General features: G+C 38.0%; 1 protein-coding gene across 1 annotated transcript in view; it reads left to right on the top strand.

Annotated features, from left to right (window-relative positions):
- LOC135224793 (prolyl 4-hydroxylase subunit alpha-2-like) overlaps window positions 1-13,486 on the top strand; it is a 114,424-nt gene extending 100,938 nt beyond the window's left edge. The window contains exons 7-9 of the mRNA XM_064264118.1: window positions 2,398-2,642; window positions 3,366-3,471; window positions 13,346-13,486. Coding sequence (XP_064120188.1) covers window positions 2,398-2,642; window positions 3,366-3,471; window positions 13,346-13,486 — 492 coding nt within the window. The remainder of the gene's footprint in view (window positions 1-2,397; window positions 2,643-3,365; window positions 3,472-13,345) is intronic.
- Window positions 13,487-13,714: the final 228 nt, after the last annotated feature.

Raw genomic sequence — 13,714 nt, forward strand, 5'->3', positions numbered from 1 at the left:
CTGGAACGTCTTGTTGGCTGTGATGATGCTGCACGGTGTTCCCTTGGCGATGCGGCTGTAAAATAATGCTGGACATCACGTCCCCCGTGTTGTAATCTGTCTGAGGGAGGAGAGCAGAAGAGGGGGCAGCATCAGGCTTCCCCCCCCCCCCCGAAAAAACAGAAGATTGTCTTAAGATTAAAATTTTTAACAAAGTTTTTAAGAATGCAAAAATTGACTAATGGGTCTTCCCCAACGACGACTTGTTACCGTAAAAAGCTTGTCCTAAGTTTATGGCGGCACCTTCCACTAGTCTTCTTGTTTGGACATTGTTATTTTTAAAAATTATGTTAGATCCATCCCAATTCGGTCTATGGTTGTTCTTAAAAGCATGGGAGACTATTGCATTGTTCTGTGCATGAAGTGCATATGCTCGTTTGTGTTCCTTTAATCGGGTCGGTAATCTCTTCCACTTTCTCCAAAATATTTTTCCTTGCAGTCATGACAGGGGATTTCGTATACTCCAGGAATGATAGTATTCTTATCGTTATTGTTGTTTCTGATTAGTTTATGGCTAATGGTGTTTGGGTATTTGAAAACTATTTTGGTATCTTTCTGGCTACTGTTAACGTAATTACATAATTTGTCGAGGTTGGGATTAAATGGGAGGGGTAAGAATCTGTTGGGTTTTTCCTTGGGTTGTTAACAGGACGATAAAATGCTTTCTTAGCTCGTGAAATGGCTTTGTCAATAAATGATCGGGGTATCTTAGTCCGTCCCTTTAAAAGTTGATCGTATGTGCTGAATTTCTCCATCGACAAACTCCGGGTCGCATATTTTAAAAGCACGTAGGGCAAAGTTCATTACTACATTGCTCTTAATGTTATTAGCATGGAATGAATAAAAATGTATGTAACTTTCTGAGTTGGTTGTTTTGCGATACACCGAGAATTGAAATTTATAATTATTGTGATCTCTAATGACTAGTACGTCCAAAAAAGGTAGCTTATAATCTACTTCTCTCTCTATTGTGAATTTTATGGAGGGGAGAATACTGTTGGCTATTTCTAATAATCTGTTTAAGTTCTGATCGTTTCTTCGGATGACAACGAATATGTCGTCTACATACCTAACCCAGAGCAATGGTTTTAATGTATCATCACACCTGTTTAAGATTTCCCTTTCAACAAACTCCATACATAGATTTGCAAGTACGGGGGACAAGGGGGAACCATAGCTACACCTTCCTTTTGGGCAAATCCTTGGTTATTGAATTGGAAACACTGTTGAGGTTACGCATAATTTAATAAGTGCAAAGAATTGGTCTACTGGAATAGGAAAACTAATGTTGCCAAGATCATGTTCTTCTTTTAGATAGTTAGTTACATAGTCTAAGGGGACATTTGTAAACAAAGCCGTGAACATCAAGGCTGGCCATATTGCCGTCAACACTACCTAACTCCCTAACGCGCTGGATGAATTGATGTGAATGTTGAAGGTGAGCACTTGAAAATGTTCCTAGGAAATTACTGAGTACTTGAGTGAGCCAAACAGCTAGGTTGTTCTGTGGAGATCCACATGTGGCAACAATTGGTCTCAAAGGGCATCCTGGTTTATGTATTTTTGGGTACTCCATAAAAATAAGGCACAGTTGGGGATTTGGATGAACCTGGTGCAGGGTTCGAAAGCTATACTCAATAATAATAATAATAATAATAATAATAATAATAATAATAATAATAATAATAATAATAATAATAATTGTTATTATTATTATTATCTTTGGTCTATCACAGTCCTCCAATTCGACTGCGTGGTATTTATAGTGTGGGGTTCCGGGTTGCATCCTGCCCCCTTAGGAGTCCATCACTTTTCTTACTATGTGCGCCGTTTCTAGGATCACACTTCTGCATGAGTACTGGAGCTACTTCAGCCTCTAGTCTTTCCAGATTCCTTTTCATGGATCTCGGGATAATGCCTAGTGTTCCTATGATTATGGGTACAATTTCCACTGGCATATCCCATATCCTTCTTATTTCTATTTTCAGGTCTTGATACTTATCCATTTTTCCCTTTCTTTCTCTTCAGCTCTGGTGTCCCATGGTATTGCGACATCAATGAGTGATACTTTCTTCATGATTTTTGGTTCTCAATCAACGTCACGTCTGGTTCTATTTGCACGTATCACCTATCTGTTCTCATACCAGATAATCTTTGCCTGATCGTTTTCCATCACTCCTTCAGGTTAGTGCTCGTACCACTTATACTGCAAGGTAGCTGGTGTTATTATTATTATTATTATTATTATTATTATTATTATTATTATTATTATTATTATTATTATTATTATTCCTGTGAGACAGTGATATAACGTTGTCAATTTATTCTCAGTCATTAAGCGCTACAACATTTTAACAGGAAATCAACGTCAGTTCTTCTTTAAGCTGCAGCTACTTGAACAGCAGGAGTCCCTGGCTTTTGCTGGCACCATTCAAGATGGAAGTTGTGTCACTTGACCCTCACATAGCTCTGCTGTACGACGTCGTAACACCGAGGGAATCGGAGAATATCAAAGCTGCAGCCCGCAAATCTCTTCAGACACCGCCTCCCCAACAGGTTACCCAGAAAGGAAGGCCCCCCCCGGAAGAGTGGTCCTTGAAGCAGTGAGTCCTTCCAGAAATTTCGCTCTCTATTGGCGGTAGTTAAGTGAAGTACATAAGCACCATCTCTCTCTCTCTCTCTCTCTCTCTCTCTCTTTCGTACGGGTATTTTTGGCAATTTGGTTAACAAATTCCATTAGTTACTTGCCAACCTGCTCAGTTCAGAGAAACGCACGTTGAAATTCCTGTGCTTAAGCGGCAATCTGAGCCAAGTCAGAGATAATTGGAAAGATGACAAAATCAGGGCCTATAAATTTCTTTATGAAAATTGAGAACCACACTGTTTCTGATACACAATAAATAAACATATCAGAAAAGATGTTTCATTGCCTCCAAGTTTGCTTGTGGGCATATACTGAAGGCTGCGAATTCTTTCCGTCTCAACTTCTACCTTGTGCCTCACATAGTGAAAAAGAGATAAATCAAAACTATGTTTGTACCTACTAGGTCAGTCTATCTGTGTTTAGTTTCATGAATAGGTCATTTAACTTTTACAACACTAATTAGGAAACGATTACCTAGATTAAAAGAGAATGATTCATGCACAGAATTTTTAGAGTAGTGTAGATATAATAGCACACACTAATATATAGATATTTTTCAGTACGTGAGATGGCAGAGTAATTTATCATTAAGAGGGTGAAGTTATAGCGATCTCACCTTAGCGGGCAAGTGTCATTTCGAGCGCTGCTTTTTAATTTCCCAACCTTTCCCTTTCTTTTTCAGTGTATGGCTCGAAAGCAAATCTCAAGAATCACTACAGCGTCTAAGTCGCCGACTGTCTCATGTAACAAACTTAAACATTGATGACAACACATCCGAACCTTTTATGGTAAGTGAGCCCTGATGCAATAACTGCGTTTCGTTGTTTGATATTCCTAGTGTTATCCTATAAAAACATTTGTAGCCTAATAATCATCCATCTGGGACGCACGATCTTGCTAATCTGCCTTCCGGCTCCCTTCAGGGCCAAAGTTGTGTCTAAAACGAGACATTCATAAACAGCCACATGTTCAAACAAAGAGAGAGAGAGAGAGAGAGAGAGAGAGAGAGAGAGAGAGAGAGAGAGAGAGAGAGAGAGGAGAGAGAGCAATTAAAGAATTTAGGAAGTGGCCAAGGTTCAAGGCCACCTTATGTCAGTCAGCAATAGGTGAAAAAACGTCGTATTATTTGATTTAATGAAGCTTTGGGAGGAGGATTGCATGGAAAGTATTTAGCAACACATATACATATATACATACACACACATATATATATGTATTTATTGATATATAATATATATATATATTAGATAATATATTATATATATTATATATAATTATAATGTATATATATATATAGATACATACACATATGTAATATATATACATATATATTTGCTTAAAAACCACAGTAGATGCACGTGGCTTCATTAAATAAGCGAATACTACAGGAAAATGATAGGCAGAAATCCAAGCGCTTTCGTCTTTACTAAGACATTGTCAAGGAACGAATGAAATACAATTGGAGAGAAAGTTATCAGGTAAACAATAAGATCAAGAATACCAGATGTTTAATTGTCAAAAGGGTAAAAATTATAGAGATAACCCAGGATTATCGGATATCACACGGTCACAAACCTAAACATAGATTTAACCCCAACAGAAACTACAACGTATCGTACAGTCCAAAAAATGTAAAAACTTAATATATTAATTTTGTTGCTTATATTTATATACAACTTTTTTCATTATGAAGGCATCAAGTTTAAATAAACTAAGACCTAAATTTAGAACATATCCATTATTTGACTTACATATATATATATCATACACACACACACACATATATATATATGTCTTATGAGACCAGAGTCTCGTATCACATTTTGTAAACGTTAAGCCAAAGCGGAAGGCAAACTGAGTCTGGTAATACATTATCCTCGCTCTCTTTCTCTCCTCTCTCTCAGACACCGGTAATATACCCTCTCTCTCTCTCTCTCTCTCGCTCTCTCTCTCTCTCCTGATACCCAACTCTGGCAATAGCCTTTCCCCCCCCCCCCCCCATCTCTCTCTCTCTCTCTCTTCCTCTCTCTCTCTCGATAACCTCCACTCCATTTCATTAGGTCATCAAATCAGAGTCGGAACTACAAAAATATACGTTTATTCAAAGTAAAGTACTAATTGAATAACTCAGTTTCTTATAGGATAATTTAAATGGAATGATAACTCAAAGTTCAAGTAACTTAGATAACCCCCCATGAAATAATAGTCATAATCAGTAATAGTCAACCACCAATTATCTCCTCTCCAAAATATAGTTTCCTCCACACAGTCCCCTCACTAGATCCGCCTGTTTAAAAGACAGGGGGGACACACTGATGAGCATACACAATTGTAAAGACAAAGTCAAAAGATTAAATGAAATAGAACATCTTTAAAAAATGTCAAAAAACAGACAAGCCACAACTTTGGCTAAAGCACAGTAACTCTTACCCATCTCAAGCCCAGAATATCACACACACAGAAATAAAGATATAACATCCGCAGAGCTATCCCGGTATTCTGCATTTTCTCCGCGTAACTGTCTCCATCGTTCTGGCTAATACTTGCCATTATAAACGAAAGAGGCTCACACGTACAGACAAACTCACGCCCTTCATCCACACCCCAGGTAACTGGTTGCAGCCAGTTTTCAAAGGCACCTCATGCGTGGGCGTGCGTGCGTTGATACGTGAATGTGTGACCTTAGCATAAGCATTAAGGAAATAGACAAAGCTCCTCCTACTTGGGGGATTTAGGGGAAGTGAGGAGACCTTGGTGAACAGGGTAACGGTCATACATCATACGCTCTTCAGCCTACTCCCATTTATATAATTTAAGAAAATACAATAACAATAATTAAATGAACACATATTTATGACATTCAAGTTCACTTGATATACAATATAATAGGCAGGAAAAGGGCGGGGGTGGGGTTGGGGGGAGATGGGAAGGCCAGGAAAGTGGTTTGAGGTAGGGGAAGGGTGAGGTACGGAGGGACGGAATACTAGTAAAGCACGTTCAAAAGCATAGGTTGGCAATGCTTGGCAACACCTTGTAAGTCAAGAATTTGACAATGTGCTATATTACCAAAAATTAGGGTGGGGTGTCTTGTACACTGTGTTAAAGTAACATTTCGATCAAATAATTAGTTTGAAAGATATTTGAGAAAAATGATGACTTGCGATCTCTGAAATACATAGTAAATGCTCGCAAGCAATGCTACTTCGTGTTCAAGAGCACAATTTTAAGTAGTCTACAAATCTGGTAAGGATATTCCAATTGCTGATTTGTAAAGTTTTAATTTAGTTCTTCCTTCTTCTTTATTTGGTTTGGTTTATATTATATCCTTTATCGTTTCTTGCTTTATTTATTATTAGTGGTATAGTCTCTCAGGAGTGTTTAAATGAGACGTAGTACAAGTTTCTTCCTTCATTCACACTAGAACGATACAGTAAAAATTATAACTTTAACAATCAGGACTACGAATCGAAAAATGAAGTTTCTCTTGACCGCAGCAGCTGTGGGAAATCTGACCTCTTTTTGGGACGGAGGTTTGTGCTGTTCTCTCCTCCGCTGCTGGGCTTCTCGAAGATTCTGCAAAGGAGAATGTCTCACCTAGAATAGATGGAGATAAGCTTTTGTCCCGTCTGTTGGTCATTCATATTGGTTGTGGATTATCTAACGCCGTCCTTTAGGGGTGATGAATTGAATTAATTCCTCCCCTTGTGGGTGGAACTTATGACGTCACCGGAACTGTCGAGTGTCCGGCAAGAGTGTAAAGGTCATGTCACAGGTGAATAATTTTAATGGAAGCGCTTAGATTAAAACTTTGTGTGTGTTATGGCTACTGTTCAAGACTCTTCCTGTGACTAATTCTCTCTCTCTCTCTCTCTGTCTTGTTTCTCTCTCTCTTATATTTACGATAATCTGTCATTTTCATCTTTTAAGCCTTATCATTTTGACAAAATTAGAGAAAAAAACAAAATCTGATAATACCTTGAAGACTCAGACTATAATAGAAGGTTGGCCTAAAAATAAGTCCTTGATACCGCAGCCCTTACACCATATTTCAGTTACAAAGATCAGGTTAAGTATATCATAGTTTTACCAGACCACTGAGCTGATTAACAGATCTCCCAGGGCTGGCCCGAAGGATTAGATATTTCTACGTGGCTAGGAACCAATTGGTTACCTAGCAACGGGACCTACAGCTTATTGTGGGATCCGAACCACATTATATCGAGAAATGGATTTCTATTACCAGAAATAAATTCCTCTGATTCCGCGTTGGGCGAGCCGAGAACCGAACATCAGACCTACGGATTGGCCGAGCGTGAAAACCACTCGTCCAGCGAGGAACTACAATTACAGAGATGAACTGTCAGTACAAGATGGAATAATTTTTCGTGGTGATGTGTAGTCATTCCAACATCAGTGAGGTATGAAATAAACAGAAGGTACATTCTGGTATAACTCTTGTCTACGCCAAGAACGAGAACTAAATATTGTGGCCAGGAATTTCAGCAGAGATTAGATAATATGTTGAACCGTGAGATGTGTGTGCCTGTTACTCTTATAAACAACCTGAAGAGACACTACATCTCCTTGAAGTACCTTCTCGCCCGCCAAAAAGTATGATCTGATATGTTTACTATTGAAGGAAGAAATTACCTATTTACAGTTGATTACTACAGTCAGTTCTTTGAAGTTGATTACCTGCCAGAAACTACATCTGACGCTGTGATCAATAAATTAAATAAAGCGTCATTTTACTCGTCATGGTATTCACGATGCTTTGATTTCAGATAATGGTCCACAGTATTTTTCTCATCTGTTTGATAATTTTGCTCAAAAGTGGGAATTTTCTCATGAGCCTATAAGTCCAGAGAACAGCAAAGCTAATGGTGCAGCTGAAGCGGCAGTTAAAATTGCAAAAAATCTAATGAAAAGTGTAAAAAAGCCAAAGAAGATCCGTACTTGGGATTTCTGAACCTGAGAAATACTCCTCATGAAGGCATAGAAACTAGCCCTGTACAGTACTTAATGGGTAGACGTACGAAAACAGTGATTCCTACAGTTAACACTCGCCTCATGCCATCTAATTTTTCCACTGAAAAAGAAAGGCGAAAACTGATTGACAAAAGATTTGCTGTTGCTGATCATTACTCAAACAGAAAACAGTTGAAACCTTTGTGTATTGGAGACACTGTCAGAGTTCAACCCATTGACAATAGAACAGAAGAGTGGAAACAAGCCACTGTCAGCAAAAAACTTAGTGGTCATAGCTGTGTAGTATGTACTGATGATGGAGGAACATATCGTAGAAATAGACAGTTCTTAAGAAAATCTGTAAAATCTAGAGATAAGTCTCCAGAAACTCCTTATTTTAGTTCTGTGACTCCTGTCCCAATTGATATTGATACTAATGCTAGTCATAAAAATAATAGAGATGTTCAGTCTCCATGTAGAACTCCTGATGTGTCAAAAAGTAATAACACTGAGTCAGACATTACAAAATCAAGGTCTGGTAGAGCAATTAAAGCTCCAGAGAGACTAAACCTTCAAGTTCATTGTAAATCTGTGGATTCTCCTCCCACGGAGCTAGAATAAAGTCTCGTGTCAAGATGTGACATTTTCATTTTTAATAGGTGCCCACAAATGATTATCAACAGGCTGGGAACCAAACATACCGGAGGGTGAAGCCTGAACAAGAAAAATAATTTTACAAGTATTTCATTACAAAATTTAACTCATCTATATATATATATATATATATATATATATATATATATATATATATATATTTATATTTATATAACATGTAAATCAAAGCATCGCAGCTTTCTTGTACACAAACTTTAAACCTCAGGGGAATATGTTCTCACACGTAACGATAAGAACTATTACTTTACACTCACTTCATTCTTTTAGAAAACCACCAAAAATTAATCTCAGTGCAATAAAACAAGGAAACTAAAGCTGTCTGGTTAGACAATGTTTACATGACTTATAAAGTGACTGCCTAACGGATGGTAAACTTATACTTGGATAAATCTAACACTATCCCAATCTTACAAGTACACCAGATTCTAGCTAACCAAATGGCAAGACCACAGACGCACAGTTGTTTCCTGTATGAGTGCCTCAGGAAGAAGGACGAGTTGTGCTGTGCATGGTCGGTCGTTATCTCTGTTACAGTGACATACTGATTACATTAGACATTTTTGTCAAATTATTCGCGGCTCAATTCAAATCAAAATATGGTTTAAATTTCTACAAATGCACAAATGATTCTCTACTCCTTTGGCCATTAACTTGTTATACAAAGAAGATCCAACACGCCAAGTAGGCTACCTTCTCAGGGGCATAATTTCAGATTTTTGTTTGGCGAGTGAAGTGAGCCTTATCAGCTTTAATTTTTTTTTTTAGCTATTTTATGTGCTTTTTAAGCCACATGAGCAAGGTATTTCAGCAAAAACTATATACTCCCACTACTGTTTGTTTATCTCATCATCACTGGTAGCTATTATAGTAGACAGCCAAGGATCAAGAAACGTAATATTTCCAAGAAATGTCATATATTTATGATTGCACATTTAAAAAGAAAACATGCTGTTACTTCTTGGGGCTTGGGGGTTAATGGGGGCAAGTTGAGGCTTGTGGCTTTTGGGGGACAGTTGCCCTTCCCCCACAAATTACGCCCCTGTACCTTCTTCATCCCTGTCTAAATCATGAAGATTTTGTCACAGATAATATGGCCAGTATTAATCACGACATTCTCCATGGCCAAAATTCCGGGGGGCCTTAATCGCAGAAGTTTTCGAGATGGACTAGAGTTTTAGCTCTTCGTCGTGGCCTACACTTGACCTTGGATGCCACGAGATCGGGGGTAGCTCACGGCACAAACATGACAGAAAAATAAAGAGTGATCACTCAAAGAAATAATACATTACATTTACACAAATGAAACTGCTATACAGGGTTTCCAACACAAATTTACAATAGAAATTAGTGCACCACAATACAAGGTGACACTATATTCACATCCAACGAACAACTTAACTTTCCCTACTACCTTCAAACTCCTTCCCAATGCCCCACCCTCCAGTTTCAGTATAAGCGTTCGCAATCAATTACACTTGATTCCTTTCAACCCACTGTTTCATTTTGAGTCCCTGTATTATCATGGCTTTTCTTTTTGGTCTCGTATTTTCACTTTTTACATTGTCTGATTGTCCGATAAGAGAACCGCATTCACGATCTTCACTTCTTTCTAGCTCATCAGTTTCTAGAGAAACACTACTTCCCTCATCACTTAACACATGGGGGGAGGGGGGCGGCGTTCGCAAACTCATTACCTGAGTTGATTTCAACATTTGTCACCTTATCATCGTTCCTGTCTTGGTTGTCATCTTCCACGGTGATTTCCAGGGGGACGATGAGATATCTCCAACACACAGTGGTGGGGATCTCCAATGAAAATTGTGCCATTCTTGCAATGAATTCCGGTATTCCTTTTCCCATTGGTCACGGAACATTCTAAGGGTGGTTGTTAGACGAAAGCATAGATGCATGAGTTGCTTTGTGCTCAAAGTTTGACACAAGTCTTAATGCACCAAGACTGTAGGCACCAGGCTCACTAGTTTCCCTTGTACTAGGTGAGAGGGAGTCAGCACTTCGTTCACACGAGTATTGCCAGTATACATAGGAGGACTATTATTAACAACCGCCTCTGCCTCCTTCATGATAGTGGGCATCTGCTCCCAGTTGAGGATCATTTTCCTTAGGGTGGTTTCGAGAGTTCCCTACGCCGCTTCCATTAGACGCTCAAAGAAACCACCTTTCCTTGGAGATCATGGTGTCTGGGACTTCCCTCGTATCCTGCACTCACACAGGAACTGCTGAGTTTCTTCTTCGTCATAAATATTCTGTAGAAAGGTGCTGATGGCACAGAAGGTCTGGTGATTGTCTCTGTAGACACAGCCGGGCATCCCATGCGTCGCAGGAATGTTAAAATGAAGGTGGTAGCATCGAGGGTTGTAGGGTAATCTAGGTACACGGCTCTGCTGCCCATGCAAGTCACCAACAAGATGTATGATTCTCGTGCCCCCCTTAGGGACCTCTCTGCACATAAATGTCCTGCATAGGGACTTGCATAAATTACATGGATGGCTTTCTTTGCCAAAGAGGGAGGAAGAACGATGCGAGATCGGATATCGTGCTCATCAGATTTACAAAATAAGATGTCATTTTCAATGAAGAACATCTTTATGCATGCACAACAAATCCAGGAGTTCTCTGCTCATACTTCTCACACAAGCTTTGACGACCCTTTTAATCCAGGCATCGGACTTTTGTCCTGCAATCAGCTCTCCCACACTCCAACTGCATAAATCAACCTTGCACTCACTCTGTACTCTCACAGCTGTTTCCTTTCCACTCACACAGTCTCTCTCTTGAGTCGGTGAAACCCTTCCCGTTTTCTATGTGCTCCACCCACAGGTATACTTAAACTACTTGACTGATTACATTGCTGTTCCTTCCTCTTTGCTGCTCAAGTTGTTACTACAGCTATGGCGTTGCTGGAAAGAGCATTGGCTACTTTATTTGTTTTCCCTGCTATATGTTCAATCCCCACAATATCAAACTTCAGTAGCCGCCAATCCAATGACCCTGTCGAGTAGTTAGCTCCCCATTTTTTAAATAAATCTCAATGGGTGATGATCGGTGTCTATTTTGACTTTATGTCCCAGTAAAAAGTAGCAGTGCCTCTCCAGCATCCATATTATTGTCAATGACTCTCTATTGAAGGTACTGTTTCTCGTTTCTGCCCTTTTGATGCCCGAGATGCAAAACAAAGTGGTTTTTCATTTCCTTCATCATCAACCTGAGAAATTACTCCCCTGATTGTGATTGGATTATAATTGGTTGTTAGTGTGAAAAATGGGCAGGGGCATTCTTTAATCCATTGAAATAACTGATCATTTTCTATAAAGGCTGTATTATATATATATATAGATATATATATATAGATATATATAATATATATATAGATATATATATATATAATATATATAATATATATATATATATATATATATATATATCCATGGTGTAGTTCATGTTATTTATATGATGGAAATTGCCAAACTATTATGTTCATATAATAACTTAGCGTTTATGTTGAGTTAATCTATCCATAGTATGACTTATCACAGTCCCTACTGGGAATTTCATAATCTCCTATGTTTTTACAAACTGGTTTCTGCTGGACGTTAATTGATGATTTCCCTAGTGTGTTTGAATAAGTGAAAAGGAAAGGGTTGGAGTGGCCTAAGGTTTTTGTGATATCTCGTAAATTGTCAACGTGACAGATTACGAATTTGTTTGTGTATTTTTCCTTTTCTTTGTTTTTGCTTTATGTTTGGCTTTTTCTATTATGCGCATGGGATATTTTAACAAGGTAAGTTGATTCCTGATTGTTTCCAGTTCTTTGTTAAGAAATTCTGGGAGCAAATTCTCAGGGCTCTAAGATATAGATTACTTGCATCAGAGATTAACTGAAATGTCATGATAGCTGTAAAATTGTATATATGAAAGTGAGAATATCGCTTTTCTGAAGACAGTAATTTCTAGTTGTTATTAGTTCTGATGATTAAGACATCTACAAAGGGGATTTGATTATTTTTTCCCATTCTACTTTAAATTTTCTCTTATTCCAAGAAGCAGTAAGACAACTAGATGTTTTACGTACTAAACTGACACAATGTTGACAGAATTTCTCATGATTATCATTAGATGCTTCTGTTCAGAGGTTCAACCGAAGATGCAATTAATTACTACCCTAATACTATTCTCCCTGCAGTTTAATATATTTTTATCTATTTTTTTAATTTAAAAAAAATAAGTGGAATCTCCTCTTTATGTATTTCCTTTTACCTTCTCTTACTTCATCCTGATGAACACCATATTCTTTGGAACCTTGAATTTCAAGTGGGCTTGTTCCAAACGACTAGGTTTCTTCTCTGCATAATAATAATAATAATAATAATAATAATAATAATAATAATAATAATAATAATAATAATAATAATAATAATAATAATAATAATAATAGAAATTGGATATATGTATATTTACACTGAAGAATTCACTTGCATTCATGATATCATTAAGATAAACCATTTTCTTAGTGTCCCTTATTTTCCTTTTTCAAGTCCACACAGTGAGGTGCAATGTGTCAAATGCTTGTTCACTCTGTTAAGAAGGGCCGATGTCATTTTGGCGCAATCGTAACACTTGCGAGCAAAAAATGTGTTCGTCAAAGATCACCCTGACGCTCGACAGCCCTGATATTTCGAAGGCTCTCTGGGCGTTTCTTGTGTTTCTTTCATTCAAGGCTTTGACGGCAAAATCAATATAAACGAAGATTTTCCTAATAAATTCAATGGCAGTTCAAAATCAATGATTATTATAGCAGTGTCTCCTTTCACTCGCACTGACAACGATTTATACAGACATTCGGTTCAGTATTTCACACCTTCGTAGTCGTTTTAATACAACCAATACCATGACAGAAGTATAACCTGCAACCGTGCTTTCTAATACTATTTCTGGGATTTCTTATGAATACATCTTAGTTCATTCTGGAGGAAACATATAAAGATTCTCGACATATTTCAGGTGGCAAATTACGGAATTGGTGGTGAATATAAAGCTCACAGAGACACCCACGGACCCACTAGAACCCCCCCAGATGAGGAAATAGGAGAACGAATTGCTACCATCGTTACTTATCTTGAGGCTCCTCGTGCTGGTAAATAGTCACTTACTTTTTTGTTCCCTTTGCTAATCACACTTTCAGGTATTAAGTATCATTACTACCCAGATTTTGTATAACATGATGTCGCGAAGTTTCTTCGGCGACTGTTTAGGGACGGGTTCTCTGGCCCGATATTAGGGGGCAGTAGATTTACCAACAAGGAAAGTCACCATCTGTACACAAGAACCAAAGAACTGATGTTAATTTGCAAATTTTATTTTTAAAATATA

The sequence above is a fragment of the Macrobrachium nipponense genome, chromosome 12 (genome assembly GCF_015104395.2).
Source record: "Macrobrachium nipponense isolate FS-2020 chromosome 12, ASM1510439v2, whole genome shotgun sequence".
NCBI lineage: Eukaryota > Metazoa > Arthropoda > Malacostraca > Decapoda > Palaemonidae > Macrobrachium > Macrobrachium nipponense.